This window comes from Cupressus sempervirens, chromosome 5 (genome assembly GCF_028749045.1).
Source record: "Cupressus sempervirens isolate cs-2001-9-10 chromosome 5, ASM2874904v1, whole genome shotgun sequence".
In the NCBI taxonomy this organism is placed as follows: domain Eukaryota; kingdom Viridiplantae; phylum Streptophyta; class Pinopsida; order Cupressales; family Cupressaceae; genus Cupressus; species Cupressus sempervirens.
The window spans coordinates 362,880,015-362,899,180 of record NC_143122.1 but is presented as its reverse complement, the minus strand read 5'-3'; the positions used below and the strand labels follow the sequence as shown (position 1 = coordinate 362,899,180).

General features: G+C 34.9%; 1 protein-coding gene across 1 annotated transcript; it reads right to left on the bottom strand.

Annotated features, from left to right (window-relative positions):
• Nucleotides 1-16,924: 16,924 nt before the first annotated feature.
• On the bottom strand, nucleotides 16,925-18,919 carry LOC149556237 (GDSL esterase/lipase At2g36325-like). Its single transcript, XM_089830387.1, has 5 exons — nucleotides 18,545-18,919; nucleotides 18,283-18,465; nucleotides 17,906-18,195; nucleotides 17,540-17,831; nucleotides 16,925-17,448 (listed from the first exon to the last, which is right to left on the bottom strand). Exons 1-5 carry the CDS (start codon nucleotides 18,600-18,602, stop codon nucleotides 17,156-17,158), a joined length of 1,116 nt encoding a protein of 371 aa, XP_089686513.1. The 5' UTR covers nucleotides 18,603-18,919; the 3' UTR covers nucleotides 16,925-17,155.
• Between the last annotated feature and the right edge of the window lie 247 nt (nucleotides 18,920-19,166).

Below are 19,166 nucleotides of genomic sequence, written 5' to 3'. Positions count from 1 at the left end.
AAAAGGTGCAATTAATTGATGTATCAGTGCAAATAGAGAGATTAGATGAAGAGCAACCAATTACAACTATGGACATGTCAATTCAAACTGATGATATGGCAGGAGATCAACCAATTGTGATAGATATCCAGAGCATTGGACTTGATACATCAATTATAAGCCAAGTGGTTCCATAGTAGGAAGAGCAATAGATGCAACATAGCCAATCACTAGATGCAACGGATTAGAAAGAAGTTGCTATAATAGAATTGGTCCCGCCACAAGAAGATTAGTGATAAAGACATTTTGTTGCAAAGTTGCAAGCAAGCACCAATTTTTGACTTTTTGCGATAGAGACAACTTTTGTCCTTTTGTCTTTCTTTTGTTCTAAGGACAATTGTCCTTTTTCCTCTATGCCCATAGCTTGTTGCATCTCACACTATATGAGTGAGTTCCCAAGGCTAGAGAAGGGTCCAAAGTTTGTATAACTTTTAGTGTTTATGCTATTGTATACAGTCGGTCCAATTTTCTTTGTGTTAATTGTATGATGTATTCAATTTTGCAAGTCTAACAATATTGAATAACAAGTCTGTCATATTTGGAGTTGCTATTGAGTTTATACCAATAATATATTAGTTCCAAAGAATATTAATACAAGGAGGGACCTCAAAATATCTGTTTCTCTAAATTTTGTCTCCATTTTCATATGCTTGTTACTTTGGGATTGAATGAGCAAATTTTATGCAATTTAATGCATCTTAGATAGGTTGTATGTCAATTTATTGTTGCTTTTAATTCAGGGCCCGTTTGGTTGCTAGAATAGGACTAGAATAGGAAGATAAAATTAGAATATGTTTTATATTTGTTGTTTGGTATGCTCAATTAGAATTGGGAATAGGAAGAGATATTCCAATTTTCCTCCTAAAATGAGCATATGTCTATGCCAAAAAATAGTTGGAACTGGAATAGCCATTCTTATTCCCAATTTGATTTTTAAAATAATTTTTTAAATTTTTAAAAAAAAATCAAATTTTTTTTCAACATTTTTTAAATATCTATTTGTTTAAAAAAATGAAATAAATAAAGAAAACTAAAAATAAATTATCCTTTTTTATCATTATTTAAAAAATTAACCAAAAAATAATAAATTTAAAAAAAAATTAAGGGAAATATTTTTTAAAATACAAAACTTAACCTTATTCCTGTTCCATTTTTGTACAACCAAATAATGGATTAACATATTTTCAATCAAATTCCAAGTGAACCAAATAGGTTTGGAATTGCCCTTTTCTATTCCCATTCCCTATTTCCATTCCCATTCCATTTTTCTATTCTAATTTTCAATTCCTATGCTAGCACCCAAACAGGCCCTCAAGGAATTAAGTAATTGCTTCCATAAATTGATAGGGTTCCAAAGAATTTGAGAGGGATATCATAAGAATGGGGTTTAGGGTGAACAATTGATAATTTTAATTGCAAAGCAATCATATAGGTCAATTATTTATTGGTGTGACTCTATACAATAAATGGATAAGGCATTGATCATAAGTTATGATACAAATTGATGCAATTGTTTCGTTACAGAAAGTACATATAAATCAAATCAAATTTACTTTTCTATAATGAAGAATCAAACTATTGGTCTTCACTTATTTGTAATAATATTTCTTTGAATTATAGGTAGCTATTGTAATCAAGGAGTTATTAAAAATCTAAGAAGAATTGCCACCATTATCTACTATAGGGGATAGATCTAGAGAGAAGAGTGTGAACGAATGAACTATGAAAAGGAATATTAGAAAATATCTAGTTATTCTCATCCCTAAGGTCCACCCACCTTGGCCCTATAGAGCCTAAAGTGTAGAGAGTCCTCGTGATTCTATGGAAGTTGGTCCAGATCTAAAGAGAATTCGGTTGAATATAGGAAGTAGCTAACCCTTAGACTGAGTCTTCTCTTCTACATCTAGTCTCATGAAACCCAAGGTGACAACCATGTATACGTCCATTAGACTATTCATTTATTGCCATGCAAACTTGATAGGGATACATAAAAACCTTATTCATTCCTTATATCCCTAGGTCCTTTATTTCCTTCACATTGAATGAAGATTTTGAAGTTGTGATGATGTAATTACCTCTTTTCGCTCCATCACCCCAATTCATTACTTAACTGTCAAAGGGGTAGCAAAGACGTGACATAGTTTTCTCAACAACTAGCGTAGCTTTATAGCTCAGAAGGATAGCATCTAGTTTCAAGTCGCAAAGTTGCGACTAACCATACATCGCATGGTCATAGGTCAAGTTCTTTCTTAACAAAACCTCAAGGGGCCCATGATTTTCATAACCATTAGACCTTGTTAAATCAATGGCTGGTGTATTTGTACTTTCTAAAGATGAATGAAGTTTAGCCAATGTGGGAATACAAGACTTTGACACATTTCTTGGTGGGCTAGGTGCATACAAGGTCCTCAATTGCATTGTTGCAAGGTTTAACAAGAAGTTAGGACTTTTAGAAATTAAGCAGGAAAACCTAAAAAATTAAGTAGGAAAACGTTTGCGCATTCTTAAAAATGTGAACAATGTAAATCCACTTTTAAGAATCTAGGGAAAAAAGTCATTATGGTAACAAAATTTTAGGAATTTTTTCTAGGGCATAACCAAACAAAAGACACACAATCCCTAATTTCAAATGGATAACTAGGTTTTTCACTGTAATTTTGCAAAATTTTAAAAATGTGAAAAATCAAGCCAACATCCTGAATATGGATGACCTTTGAATGCACCTTGCATCCATATTTTCTTCCATGATGACCATTGTACCTGCTATCAAATCTCCTTGCAATCAACAACCTTTGAACTCACCTTCAATTCAATCTATACATATACATATATAGAAAATAATTTCATATAACTAGCTAAATTTTGTATCCGAATAATGTAGGGAAGAGCCATGACAGGATTTTCTAGATTCACAAACAATGATCTTGCAAGCCTTGTAAATAAATTTACAATGCTTGGTCCTGTTGCTTATCTAGATAATGTTACTTTTCCCCTATCAAGAATTGCAACAATAATCAACCTTGATCAAGTACTTTTTTGTAATTGTTTGTTAACTACATTTCTATACTTTAATTCATATGTAGACCAACTTTCTTTAATGCTTACCATTTTTTCTGAAAGGTATATTTTTCTCTAGGCATCTACAAAAGCAATACATCAAGTTGTAGAATCATCTATTGAATATCAATACAAATTTATGAATACAATAAAATAAAAATTTATGAATATCAATATTGCATTTTACATTCTCTCTTTTATGTTGATTTAATCATTCTTTAAATCACATTTGGGGAGTGAAAGCTCTCAAAGCACTCTAAAGCCCTATCAACGAGCTTTGCTCGTCCCCCATTTTTTGGGCCCATACAAGGCCATTTAGGCTGGGGTCCCATGGAAGGGGGCTCCCTATAAAATAGAGAGGAAGTCGCTTGCTATTTTTTAGGGAATATTTTAGAGTTAGCGGTCCCATGATTTATGCTGTTCAAAATTATAGCTTCGAAATTTAAGGAAGATATGCATTTAAAATAAGCTAAAAAATTTAATTCCCTCTAAAATTACATTTTAGTTAAAATCTAAAATTTAGATTATTGACAAATGGCAAAAAGCATTCCTAAGCTGGTGGGGCTATTTCCAGCCCCGCCCCTTTTTCACCCGGTTCCTAAAAATGTGGGGCTTCTACTTTTCAGTAGAAGATTCTAAATAATCTTGTAGCAAATTTATATTTTTCTCATGAGACCACCCACTTCCTAGAAAATAGAACTTAAGCCCCCCTCATGGAACCGTACCCTTAGTGCCTCAAATTTGATTTTGAAGTACTCTTAGGGGGTCTCCAAGCAACTTAAAACTACAATAACTTTCAAACTGTAAAGCCTTTTGACCTGATTCTTTTTTTGGAGTGCTTTACATTATAATTATAATCATCCCTCCAACTTACACCCTCTAACTCATCATAATTATGGCTTAGTTACAAAATAACCTATTTTCTACATTGGCATGTATCCCAAGGTGCTTAAAAACTCTAACCTAGAAAACCAATAGTAGAGTTATGAGAGTTGGCATCTCCATTTGACCCAAATGGGTATCCAAGAATGAAAACACATACAAAAACTAACACTAAGCATTTTTTTGGGTGATACAGGATTGTCCTTACACCATTAGATGCTCCTGCATCAGTAATTAATACCATAATTAAATATTATATGCCTAATGTTTAGCTTAAAAGTAAAATAGGGATAATATGTGACTTAATAATTAAATCTAAATGATTTCATTAATAAGAAAATATCTTACTACTCTAACAACCCCCATTAAGATAAATTTAGATAATAGGTAGAAGTTGAAAAATACAACTTCACAAAACCCAAAGAACACTTGCATGCAAGAACCTATCATAAAGAAGTAGAGAGAAGAAAAAGGTAACAATTTATGCTCTGAAAATACTGAAGATCTATTTCAAAGATGATGGAATTAATTTACATAGAGAAATCAATCCTTATAAAGTGAGATCAAAACCCTAAAAGATAACTAACCTAGGTTTCATTAAAATAATTAATTATAAAATGCCTAATGTTTATCTATAGTAAACTAGAGATAATAAGTGACTTAGTAATTAAATAAAAAATATTTAATTAATAAGAAAATGTATTATTACTCTAATAGAAGTAAACGATATGGATATGTAGCTCATGTGGGCTCTTGGTGCAGGGGCACCTAGGTAAGGCTCATGGAAGATCTAGGGTTCCTAAGTTGTTTTGGCTTGTAGTGGTACTAGCCACACCACTAGGGTAAGAAAGCGACTAGCTTGGTCCTAAGTTGAGGTGCGTTAAGTATAGGAAGGCTTTTTAGGCCTTAGTTGCAAGTATGCTCATTTTAGGTCAAATGGGGTATTTGTGTAATTTTAAGAGAAGAATGGCCAAGCAAGGTATTTAAGGTCCTTTTCAATGTTTTAAACCCTTAGATAAGCATTTGGTAAAGTATTATGGGCTTAGAATTAAATTTTCATATCAAATTCTAAAAGTTTTTTAATTTTATTTTTTCTGGATTTGATTGTATGAACAATTTTTTTACATCAACATTTTGGATTACACTTCGTGATCCATCATCAGGATGCATGTAAAAGTTGTTGAAAAGTTGTCAATGTTGTCATTGATAACATTGACAACATTTTCTTGCATAGGAAAAATTTGGTATTTTGGGTTTCATAACTATCTAAAACCATTGTATTAGACCTTGGTCAACTATTTAAGGTCAGACTTGACCTGTTGATGGGGTTGGCTTAATTGAAAAGGTGTGTGTACGAACTGAAACAAAGCAATAATAGTGACAATTCATGTTTTTTGAAGTTTTTGGAATTTTAATGGATTGAAATTAGGTCTGTAGTATTTGGAGGTGTTAGAGTAGTTCATCTTAAGATTTTTTGCAATATTAGTTGGATTTTTGTGGGTTTCTAGTTAGGTGTTTAAATTATTTTGTTTTTTACATGTCTATTGTCTTGAACTAGGCAACTGGTAAAGATAGGGCCATAGATCCTCTTCCCACTTTGGAATCTACATAGGCTCTTGGGACTAGGGAGATGACTCCATTTACATATTGTATAGTGAAGCAAGGGCCTTGGAAAGAAATGGAGACATTTTTGAGGTGATGCCCTAGGCGAGCCAAAGTTGCATGGCTAGGGATCACAATGAATTGTAGAAGTGTTTAGGAGGATTGAAGGTGTAGATAGCTTCAATCAAAGATTGGAGAAAGGTAGAAACATGAGCACAAAATTCCCAAACCCAATGCAAAGTTTTGATGAAATATTTTAGGAGGGAGAAGTGAAGCATTTTCTAGATAGGCTTGAAAAGCCTTAAACCCTTTTTTTTAGGCACATTTTGTAGGTTGTACTATACAGACAATTTGGAGGCCATAGACCTAGGAAAATATTTTGGGTCTCTGAAAAGGGTGTGTGCATCAATAGTTAGTTTCCCTCCTTGTTAAGGAATTTTTTAAGTTATTCAATATTTTCATCAAAGGCAGGGCTAATTGCATGTAGCTTTATTTGGGTAGCAACTCTTGTGTTTTTGTGAACTCGACTAGGGTTCTAATCTCAAAAGTGGTTTTAGGTCTTGGGAAGGATTCAAATGACCTCATAAGGTTCTATGTCTATGGGAGGAATGCCTATTGATACATTGGAAGTAGGATGTGGAATTGGTGGAGAGGAAGTATTGAGGGTTAGTACAAGCCTAAGAAGCAATGGATGGAGTTGTAGTTCCTTTTAGTTGATGTTCACTGGTTGAAGGAGGTAGGATCTCATAGTTAAGATCCTAAGGAGAATAGAGTAGTGATTAACCCAGGTATTAGGTTAGAAGAAAGACCTAAGGAGGCCCTAGAGTGAGTTGGAGTAGGAGCAAGACTAGTGTTACATCAGAGTGGTATCAAAGCGGGTTAAGGATTTGGGAATCAAGTAAATGTCTACAACTCCTGAAGAATCAGTAGGTGAGTCAAGTATGGTGATAAATTCAAAGATAACCAAAGAGGTTGATGAGAAAAAGGAGAAGAATAGGCTCCTTGAAGATGCTTTAGAAGAAGTGAAGATAAAGTTAGATGCAGTTGCTAATGCAACCAAGAAAAAGGAAGAAGAGAGCAATAATAAGGGGTAAGGAGATAGAAGAGGAAGATGTTGTCCTTGAACCAAACCCTATCTTGAATAAAGAGCCTTTCTTCAAGGCCATAAAATCCATAGGAGGAAAAGCCTTGGAAGTTGTTCCATTGTTTAGTGGGAAGATGGACATTGATGTAGTAATGGATTGGATAGATGAAATGGAGAATCACTTCAAATGTGAAGGAGTGACAAAAGAACAAAAGCTCAAGGTAGCTAAGTCAAGAATCAATGGTTCAACATTAACATGGTGGAAATATGTCCAAGATAAGAGAATTAGGATGGGTAATAAGGCCAATAGAAAATTAGAATGAAATGGTAACCAAACTAAAAGAGAATATCTTACTAGAGGACTATGAGATTCAACTTCACAAGAGGCAGAAAGGACTGAAGGAGAAAGACATGGATGTGGCTTCTATTACCAAGGAGTTTCAAAGGTTATGTCTTAGGTCCAAAAAGTAAGAAGAGGAACCAATAAAAGTGGCTACATACTTGGGTGGCATCAAGTGGAATATTCAAGAAGAGTTAAGCTTGTGGACACCTACTATTGTTCTGAGATGCCATCAACTAGCCTTAAAGGTGGAAGAAAATAATATGAAGAAGGTGGACTCTAACTTCAAAGACAAAGGTAAGGGAAGGAATCAGAGGGGACAAAGAGGAGGATATCAAAGTAGAGGTAGTGAGTAGAGGAACCAAGGGGAGACCAAACTCACTAGGAAAATTACTAAAAGCACTCCTAGAGGAGGTTATAGTAGAGGAAGGGGTAACCAAGGAGGCTCTAATAGAGGCAACAACTCAGGAAGAAGTAATTCCTATTTTTCTAGCATGAAGTTCTATAACCGTGGTCAATTAGGCCATCAAGCATATAGGTGTCCTAATAAACCTTCTTCCTCCAACCATGACAAGAGAGTGGCATATGCTCAAGAGGATAACTCTAGTGGAAAAGAACCTGAAGTGGATCACATAGAATCAGAGAAAGGTGAAAACCTCATGTTTAGGAGGGTATTGATCAAGCAACTAGCTCAAGATGAACCTAAGCATAGGAGAGATTTTTTTAGGATCAGATGCAAGATTCTTGGGAAGGTCTATAAGATAGTAGTGGATTCTGGCTCTACTAACAATATAATATCATAGCAGGCAACCAACAAGATCAAACTAATCAAGCTACCCCATGTGAATCCCTATAAGGTAACTTGGATCAACAAGGGTCAAAGCATCTTAGTAAATGAATAGACTTGGGTTGATTTATCTATAACGGGGTATAAGGATAGGTTGTTATGTGACATTTTACCCATGGATGCTTTCCATCTACTATTCCGTAGACCTCGATAGTTTGACAGAGAGGCAGTGTATGATGGAAAAAATAATTCCACATCATTCAAAAAAGGAGGCAGATTTTTCAAGATCTAATCTCTGTGGAAGGAGATGAACCATAGTCTAAGACTCCCAGTATGTTTCAATATAGTGGAAAGGAATTTGTTAAGGATCTCAAGGATGATGAGAGTCAAAGCTTTGTAGTTGTACTAAAGACCAAAGGAGAGCAAAAGATAGTCAAAGAGCCACTACCAGTAGAGATACAAGAATTGCTTGAAAAGTACAAAGAGATTGTAAGTGATGGAGCTCCTACCACTTTACCTCATAGGAGGGTGATAAGCCATCAAATTGACTTTTTCAATGGTGCATCCCTACCAAACAAAGCAACATATAAGCTCTAGAACTTGGAAGTAGTAAGACAAGTAAAAGAACTATTGGATCAAGACCTAATTAAGAAGAGAATAAGTCTATGTGCAGTCCATGTTGTACTAGCATCCAAGAAGGGAGGAACGTGGAGACTATACATAGATTCAAGGGCCATAAATAGGATCACAAACAAATATAGGTTTCCCATACCTAGGATTCAAGATCTCATAGATTGTCTTGGAGGGGCAATGTACTTCACAAAGTTGGATTTGAAAAGTGGATATCATCAAATCAGGATTAAGGAAGGGGGTGAATGGAAAACAACATTTAAGACAACAAATGTGTTGTATGAGTGACTTGTGATGCCATTTGGCCTCTCAAATTCTCCTAGTACATTCATGAGGCTTATAAATGAAGTACTTAAGGATTTCACTAGAAGGGTTGTGGTTGTATATCTAGATGATATACTAATATTCAAAAAAATAAAGGAGGAGCACATTAAACATGTTGAGGATATATTGCAAAGGTTCCATAAGGAAAACTTTCTATTAACCTTGAGAAGTGACTTTTTCAAACAAGAGCTTGTGTATTTGGGCTTTCTGGTGTCAAAGGGGTCCTTGAAGATGGATCAAGAGAAGGTTACAGCTATTCTCAACTAGCCACCACCTACCACATCTACTGAGGTAAGGATTTTTCATGGTTTAGCCTAGTTTTATAGAAAATTCATTAGGAATTTTAGTGGTATATGTGCACCTTTTTTAGACACCATTAAGGGTGGAGTCAAGAATAAGTTCAAATGGACCTGAAGCAGGAAAATCCTTTTAGTTGTTGAAGAAACAAGTAGCCACCCATCTGCCTTATAGTTGCCTAGTTTTGAGAAGCTCTTCACCATAGAATTTGATGCAAGTGACTTGGCAATAGGAGTGTTGAATCAAGAAGGTAGGCCAGTAGCTTTCTTTAGTGAAAAATTAAATGAAGCCACTTGAGAAGAAGTATTCTTCTTATGACCTAGAACTCTATGCCCTAGTTTAGTCTCGTAGGAAATGTATACATTATTTATTTCCCAAGGGATTTATTGTATTCATTGATAACCAAGCCCTAAGTTATATTAAGACTCAAGAAAATTTAAGTAATAGGCATTTGAAATGGATGGAGTACTTAGAAGCATTCACTTTCACAATCAAGCATATAAAACAGGGAAAATGAACAAGGTAGCAAATAAATTAAGCAAGAAATTATTAACTGTCCAAGAGATTCAGCTACAAAGCATTGTGGTAGGGAGTTTCAAGCATCTCTACAAGGAGGATGAAAACTTTGCAGAAGTATATAAGGTATGTTCTGATTTTCTAAACCATTTCCATAGCAAGTTCTATGAATTTACGCTATAGGATGGGTTACTATTTAAGGGTAACTAGATATGTGTTCCAAGAGGATCAATGAGGGAGAACCTCATTCAAGGAAACCACAATGGGAGACTAAGTGGTCACTTTGGTGTGAAAAAACTCTAGAGTTAGTCCAAATATTCTACAATTGGTTGAAACTAGTAAACGTTGTGACTAAGTATGTTGTGTATGAAAGCCAATGGTGGAATGAGTAATGCAAGTTTATATCAATCATTATCGGTCCCAAATAGGCCATGGGAGTGTGTAATCATGGAATTCATAATAGGTCTTCCCAAGATAAAATAGGGATATGACAATATTTATATAGTGGTTGACAAATTCAGCAAAATGGGGCATTTCATACCATGCAAAGCTAACAATGATTCTAGCCACATTGCACACTTATTCTTTAAAGAGGTCGTGAGGATTCATGGACTTCCATTGAGTATTATTTCAGATAGGGATGTGAAGTTCATGAGCTATTTTTGGAAGATCTTGTAGAGCAGACTTGGTATAAACCTTTCATTTGGTTCAGCCTACCATCCTCAAACAGATGGCTAGACTGAGGTGGTTAATAGAGTGTTAGGTAATCTCTTGAGATGCCTAACTAAAAATTATGGGAAAACATGGGATGTTATCATTCCTTAAGAATAATATGCTTACAATGACACTAAGAACAAAAACACAGGCAAAAGCCCATTTAAAATTGTGTATGGGATGCATCCAAGGGGTGTATGTGAATTCAGAGATCTTGGAGGCATAGAATATATGAGTGGACAAGCTTAGGACTTCACTTAAACTATGAAAGAAATCCAAGAGTAGGTGAAGAAGACTATCCAAGATTGCACACAAAAGTCGAAAGACAAGGTAGATGAGAAGAGGAGAGACATTCAATTTTCTATAGGAGATTATGTCATGGTACACTTGAACAAATCAAGATTGCAGAAAGGTGTGCCAACCAAACTACAAATGAAGAGAGTGGGACCTTGTAAAATCATAGCAAACTATGGAGCCAATGCTTATAAGATTGATTTGCCATCAGATTTGGGCATTTCTCCTATTTTCAATGTGTGTGACTTGGTTCAATTCAAAGCTCCATTGCCTGAGATTGCTCACAAAAGCCAAGGAGTCACTACTGATATGGACCCTACAGTGTTGCCTTTACCAAACAAGTTGGAAGTTGAGAAGGTGTTGGACTCCAAAGTCAAGAAAGCTACTAGGAATCAGGTGTATATGGACATCTCATCAAGTGGAGACAAAACCAGATTCAAAAGAAAATTGGATTTTTGAGGAAGACTTCAACAAAGTGGGCATCTCCAAAGACATCTTGTCCACAAGAGTGGCATAGTTTTTCTTTGTGGGGGAGTATGGTGTAGGGGTACCTCAGTAAGGCTCATGGAATACCTGTTGTGAGATTGTTGGAAGATTGGTTTGATGATGATATGTTACATTCATGACTAATTTTGTCATTGATGTTAACATAGCATGTTTGATGTTTTCTATGGTATATGACAAAAGAACAGCAGAAAGATCAAGTTGGTACGGATGACTAGTTGAGCATGATAACCACCCGAGGTTATGGGAGATAGTTTTGAGTATCTAGCATATGCAGTTAACATCAAAAGCAAAAAAGGATAAGTCTAGAAGAAGTTATGTAAGTTTTGGTGATGTCTGTTATGAGATAGAGTTTAGAGGCATGTTCTGGTAAAGTTGTTAAATCTCTTAGCAAAGTTGATATCTTGAGGTTCGACGTTGAGGACATGAAGAAGACATGTTGAGAATGACGTGGCTAAGTTCTCTTATCATAATATTTCGTGTACGAAAAGATATTCAAGTTGCAAGGCTAAAGATTAAGGTTATCGCTAAGTGTAACGTGTTCTTAATGTGGTCCTATAATAATTAATTGAGAAGGCCTAATAGTCTACTCAAGGAATTTTTTTATGGACTTGATATAAAGGAAGGATGTTTTCCTTTATCATGTAATGGATGTATGCAAATTGTGGATGTTCGAGAAGCAGGAGAGAGTATAGACTGTGAAGTTGAGCAGAGCACTGCAGAAGTCAAGGAAACTTCATTGCCAAGGTTTTGATGAGTGATTTGAGGTTTTGTATTTGGATTTGAGGTTCGTGACCTAGTCTACAAGGTCTGATAGAGATTGGTCTAGTTGAAAAGACAAGGGAAAGAACAAGGAAATAAGAAGAAAATAGTAAACTATTTGTTTGAGCAGTGAGCTCTTCTTGTAGTTGAAATTGCATGTTTGGGCAATGGGCTCATCTTGCATACATTGTACCACAACTCCTAATATGGTTAGCACAACTCCTAATAGGGTTGGAATCTCCTAGCATGGATTCAAAGTCTCCTAACAGGGACTCATTGTACTAAATTTTGTAATAGACTCCTAACAAGGTCCATCCTTTTAACAAGGAATATTTATATTAGTACATCATCTTGTGGGCATCATTCCCACAAGGGTTGTCCCTCTGATCAAAGGTTTCCCTAGTCAACATATCTGGTGTAATTGTTCGTGTGCATCTTTGTATGGTTGTTGTTTACTTTGGTTGAATGGATAAGTTTGTTCAAAGAAGCTAAGTGTTTTAATTGTTGGATAATTGATTCACCCCCACCCTCTCAGTTATCTTGGTGGACTATTGTTTCTAACAATATCTAGGGTTCCTAAGTTATTTTAGTTTGTATTGGTACTAGCCACACCACTAGGATAATAAAGGGACTAGCTTGGTCCTAAGTTGAGGTGTGTTAAGTATATGAAGGCTTGTTAGGCCTTAGTTGTTCTTAGTTGCAAGTATGCCCATTTTAGGTCAAATGGGGTATTTGTGTGATTTTGAGGGAAGAATGGCTGAGAAAAGGGACTTAAGGTCCTTTTTCAATATTTTAAACCCTTAGATAGGCTTTTGGTATAATTTGGTGGGCTTAGAATCAAGTTTACATATAAAATTCTAAAAGTTGTAAAAGTTGTTGAAAAGTTGTCAATGTTGTCATTGACAACATTGACAAAATTTTCTTGCATAGGAGAAACTTCATAATTTTGGTTTCATAAACATCTAAAACTATTTGTATTAGACCTCGGTCAACTATTTAAGACTAGACTCGACCAACTGCTGGGGTTGGCTTAGTTGCAAAGGTGTGTGTATTGACTAAAACAAAGAAATAGCAACGACAATTCTTTTTTTTAAAAGTTTTTGGCATTTTAATGGATTGAAATTAGGTCTGTAGTATTTGGAGGTTTTAGAGTAGTTCATCTTAAGATTCTATGCAATATTAGTTTGTTTTTTTGTTGGTTTCTAGTTAGGTGTTTAAATTATTCTATTTTTTGCTTGCCTGTTGTCCTAAATTAGGCAACTAGTAAAGATGGGGTCATAAATCCTCTTCCCATTGTGGAATCTACACAAATTCTTGGGATTAGTGATATGAATCCATTTAGATACTTTACAATGAAGGAGGGGCCCTGGAAAGAAATGGAGACATTTTTGAGGCGATACCTTAGGCAAGCCAAAGTTGCATGGCTAGAGATCACAATGGATCATAGAAGTGTTTAGGAGGATTGAAGGCATAGATAGCTTCAATCAAAGCTCATAGAAAGATAGAAGCATGAGCACAAAAGTTCCAAACAAAATGGGAAGTGTTGATGAAATATTTTAGGAGGGAGAAGTGAAGTATTTGGTAGATAGGCTTGACAAGCCTTAAACCCTTATTTTTAGGCACATTTGTGGTTTGTTTTGTACGAATAGTTTGGGGGTCATAGACCTAGGAAATATTTTGAGTCTCTAAAAAGGGTGTGTGGATCAATAATTAGTTTCCCTCCTTGTTAAGGACTTTTTCAAGTTATTCAATATTTTCATCAAAGGTAGGGCTAATTGCTTGTAGCCCTATATGGGTAGTAGCTATTGTTTTTTTGTGAACTCGATTAGGGTTATAATCTCAAAAGTGGTTTTAGGTCTTGGGAAGGATTAAAACAACCTACTAAAGTACTATGTCTATGGGAGGAATGCATGTTGACCAGTTGGAAGTAGGATGTGGAATTGGTGGAGAGGAAGCATTGAGGGTTAGTACAAGCCTAAGAAGCAATGGATGGAGTTGTAGTTCATTTCAGTTGATGTTCACTAGTTGAAGGAGGTAGGATCTAATAGTTAAGATCCTAAGGAGAATAGGGTAGTGAGTAACCCTATTAGGTCAAAAGAAAGACCTAAGGAGGCCCTAGAGTGAGTTGGGGTAGGAGCAAGCCTAGTGTTACTTCAACTCTATTGCAGATCAATCTAAAAACATCCAATAAGATAGATTGAATCAATATTTCATATATCCATTCATGCAACTCCAAGTCATGACAAAAAGATAATGTACTCAATTGATGTTAATTTTTAGTAAAATAATCTTAACCATTTCTATTATAATAGGCTCATATATATATATATATATATATATATATATATATATATATATATATATATATATATATATATATATATATATATATATATATACTATAATCTTCTAGCTATTGATTATTGCCTCCTCAAATCTAGGAGAAGATTTATTATGCATGAAACAAGTATTAATCACAAGAAAGTCCTATTAGGATTGTACAACTATAGTCATATTAGAATGTGACTATCTATTTCGTTTGAGGTGATAGACCTAATAAATTATTTATTGGAAATAATGGTTCTCCTATTTGAAAAAATATTCAAGCACTATATGTTCCTCCCCACTAGTCAACAAAATTAAGCTTATCTTGTTTAACTATTTTAGACACATCTTGTTTGTGGATGCAATAACTACCACAATCTTTAGATGTTAGATATGACTCAACTAACTAATCATTGAAGTGTTCCAAGAAATGTAAGAATGCAAAATATCACATATAACACATATTCATTGATTTTCGTCATATTTAATCATGCATTTAAGTATATTAGCATAATGCACTAAACATCAAAAAATATCATATACATATCTTCAAATTATTGAAAAAGGTCAAATTTAGAAGCAAGTCTAAATCATAATAAGCATATAAAAGTCAAACTAAAGTCTAGTAAAACCATATAAAAGGGCAAATTACTAGACCCATCATCCTAATTTTTTGGGGGGGTTGTAGGGAAATTCCTAAGAATCGATGAAAGAGTTTGAGGGAAGTAATCCTTCGTATGCTCTTTTCTAAGATTTTCATTAGATAAGACACTTCATTTAATGGGTAAAATCTTGTAGGAGACAAAGAGTTTAATTTGTTCAAAATAAATAGATAAAAGTTAACAAATCAATGTTAATGTGAATAAAAGTAATTTTAGTTTTTAGACTATTTAAAAATATATATATGTAAGCTTGCCTCTTTCTTGTGATGGCAACATGATTTGTATAAGAAATTGCTTTAGATCTCCTACGAGTGTTTGTGGGATAGTTTAATCATATTTTTGGCAAGATATATAGAAAAAAAAGCGTGTGGTTGTTTTGTTTCTTATGTAGGTCATAATGTGTTTAGGATTGGTACAAATTGAACATCAGATTTGAATCAAATCATAATGCTCACTTGTTATAACATGAGTACATCATATTTTTTATAACACAAATTTGTTATTAAATATTTTTACTCGAAGAAAAAAATTTGCCACTTTTTGAACCTCCTTGCCTACAACATTGTTTGTGTGCATACCCCAACATCCATACATAGATATAAGTCCACCAAGGAGTACTAAATATTGTCTATGTTGTGCAAGACAACAATGATTATACCATAAAAACACATTGATCACTAGTATGATACTTGAATCTATCATCCTTTGTAAAAAATTGATTCATACTAGGCATGGGGTAGTAGTGCTTGAGACTTGATCTACAAGTTTCTAAAGCCAAAATAAAATAAATTCTTGATGTCATTCTTTATAGCCAAGACAAATAGGAAACTTAAAAACACTTGTGATTGCCCTCCACATTTATTAATTATTTCTATGCTTGTGCAAGATTAATGTAATTTTTAGAGTCCATCATGTTAGTTTGTTGCATCTATGGATTAAATTATGTGAGGGTTTTCATCATCAACATTTCAGATAATTCTACATCATTTTTTCCTCTCTTTGTCTAATGTTGCATTGTTATGATGGATCATGTAGTATAATCTGAAACGTTGATGATGAAAAATCACATACATTTTCATCTTAAAAAGTAACAATCTACCTGTTTTTTTCTTTCTTTCTTCTTTTTTTTTTTTTTAAGATTGCAGGAATCAATGCAACACGGCCCCCCTATAAACTGTAGTGTGCCTGATAAACTTTTTAACGTGACTGGTAGCACTGGCGCAACACGTCCACTGGTACCACGAGGACAGGGGAGGCTAGAACCCATGACCAACCCCCTGCAACAGGGAAGATTTAGCCAACCGAGCTAGGGGCCCCGCCCAACAATCTACCTGTATGTTACCAATGTAAGATCTATAGGTTTTATCTTCTATAGATACTCTTTAATACAACTACTACTAAAATGTATTCTCTTTAGAATTACACAATTGGAGAGTTAAGGAAATAAATGTTGAAAAAGAGGAGCAACCCAAAAGATGTGATTCTATGAAAAGTTTTTGGTTAATATAATTCTATTCCCCTCTTTATTTTAAAAAGTCTCAAAGAAAATTGCATCCATAAAATGCTACAATTAAACAATTATTCCTTTTTAACATAACAAAATGAAGTATAAAATTGTCAATAGTTTTACTTGATCATTTGGATATTTAAAGTTTAAGTAGACTAAATACATACAACTATTTAATGACACTTCAGTCTTTTGATAAAGTTGAATATTCTAAGTCTACCTAGAATCAAGTTTTGTTAATTTCAAGTTCTTCACATCCTAACTCATAAAAGAAATTTGCTACATAATCATACTCTCATATGAAATCAAAAAACTATGAAACTTTATAACAAAAAATTTAATCAAATAATAGCTGAATAAAATTTCACATTGTAATTTATAAAGGACCGAGAGCTACATTAAGAGTACAATTATGATATATTAAAAAAGTGCTTCTGAAATTTAAAAAAAATAATAATAATAGTCACAATTATGACCTATTAAAAAAGCGCTTCTGAACTAAAAAAAAAAAAAAAAAACTCTCTATGTTTTGTGGAACATTTCCGATTGCTCTTAACCAATAATCATCACACCAAAATTTAACTCTACATAGAAAAAATTTTAAAGGTGAAAATAGTATGATTATTTTGAATTATTCAAAATTAGATCTAATGCAGCTGACACATGGAGAGAGTCGCAGAAAAATTGTAAATTGGTACAGTTGAGAAAAGCAGAAATGATGAATGGTACTATTACTGCAAATAAGAAACGCAGAAATGATGATTGGTCCTTTTACTACAAATAAGAAACGAATCCAATGCAATGCTAATGCCGGTGGCAGAGGAGATAATCAATCTGCTGCGCGGAAGGAGATATTGAAAGCAAGGAATCCAAGTGAATGCAGCCATTCAATGGCGTCGAAGGGTCCTTCTATAAAACTGAAAGCCCTGGTATTCTCTCCATAAGCATAGAGCTCCATGAGAGCATACCATGCTCTGTGAGTAGGATGGGCGAAATCCCAGAAGAATTTTTCATCCACATTATCACAAACCTCAAACAAAGCTTTTCCTTTTTCATCCACTTCTCCGCACATTCCGATCCCGCCTTTCACATCACAGCACGGCACGAACAAATCCACCAAACCTGCAAATCGATACGCCATTGAAAAATACAGGAACCTAGGAAAACTTGGAAAACAAATGAGAGAAACACTTGAAAGATGTGTGTTTTGTACCGTATTGTGCATGATGGGAGAAAATGTACTCAGTTGCTGAGACCATGTCTGGAATTATAATGGAAATTTCCTTTAAATGCAATCTCAGATGCTTCAAATTCTCCATCAGTGACGTGCTATGGAGTTTTATAATGCGATTGTATCTGGGATCACAGGATTTCTTGCCTATTTCAGGTGCGCATCCAAGCGCAGCAATGTTACTCACCACAAAATTCCGCAGCCCGCACTCGTACAGATCCTTCACAACCTTTATTATGCCTCTTACAACAGGTTTCACCGCAGCTTCCAGCCCCTGTTTAATGTACTTCATTAAAATTTTAGCAAACAAATTTACTGATCAATAAAGCGAAAAAGATGTAGAATTACTTCAATTGAGCCGTTTCTCCTGTCCCTGAGCGCACCGTAGTCGTTGCCAGCGGCCGAGATGAGCACGACAGAGCGCGAGAGTTTGTGAGAATCGAACCCTGGACTTGCTGCAATCAACTTCTTAAACTGCTTCACCTGTTGTGGAACTGTTGTGAAACCGAATGCATCAAATATTGCACTCCCGCCGACCGCAAAATTCACTCCCCGTCTAATCTTCCTGAAATTCGGTCCGCATCCATGATTTTTCAGCTGCTCATAAGATACTGGACAAGGAAGCCCTAAAATATCCGCTGCAATCCAGAACAACAATAATAAGAAGCCGCGCCTAGTTTAAAACCCTTATTTTCCACAAATTAGTGTGTGCAAGCAATGCATACCCCATAAATCAGTCTGGATCTTGCCAGAAGAAAATCTGCCTGCTGGATAGCCCGGCCATGAGAATCCGTATGGCTTTCTCCATGGCTGGTTTAGTGTTTCGTTGTACGGATCATGATTTCCAGTGTCTGCGTATGAGTCTCCGAAAACAAATAAAGCTTCTGCCTTCTCTGCATTGCCTTTTCCTGCAAATCAATACATTTAATTATCTCAAACAAAGTTAGCCCTAAAATGTGTGCTTTGAAAGGGTTAGATTCATCATACCTACAAATATGTTGAAAAAGCTTAGCAGAAACAGAGAGCTGAAATAAATGACGTGCATATTTTCAGATGGCAGACGTTAAAGATCGAAGGATATCTAAAACAGGCATAAAATTTCAAGAGTTATTGCTCCGTTCGAAGGTGAATTTGATATTGTACTGTTTGTGCCGAGCGATTTAGGAAGATATTCATGAATTTATGGGCAGAAATTCGGGGAAAGACAAGAAAAACGTTGGATGTACTTTCATGGATGATGGTGCTTTTCCTGTGATCTTCCAGAAAGTCAGCTCTGCTTTCTCAGTGTCCTCAGAGTTAAACAGCGTGCTCGTTTTTTAAACTTGAGTCACGGGCATGAAATATTTTATGCATTTGAAATCTGATTAATTGTTGTGATGTTTTGCTTTTAACCACCTATTACATGACATAGCCTCTTAGGGCCCGTTTGGTGGGCAGAATAGGAATACGTATTCCGGAATACATATTCTGGAATAGAACGTATTTCTGTTTTCCGTTTGGTTCAGCCAATATTTGATGGGAATTTGCGGACCCAAAAATTTATATTTTCTAAAATTTAAAAAATGGAATAGGAATATGTATTCCAATAACACCTATTTGGGTGGAATTG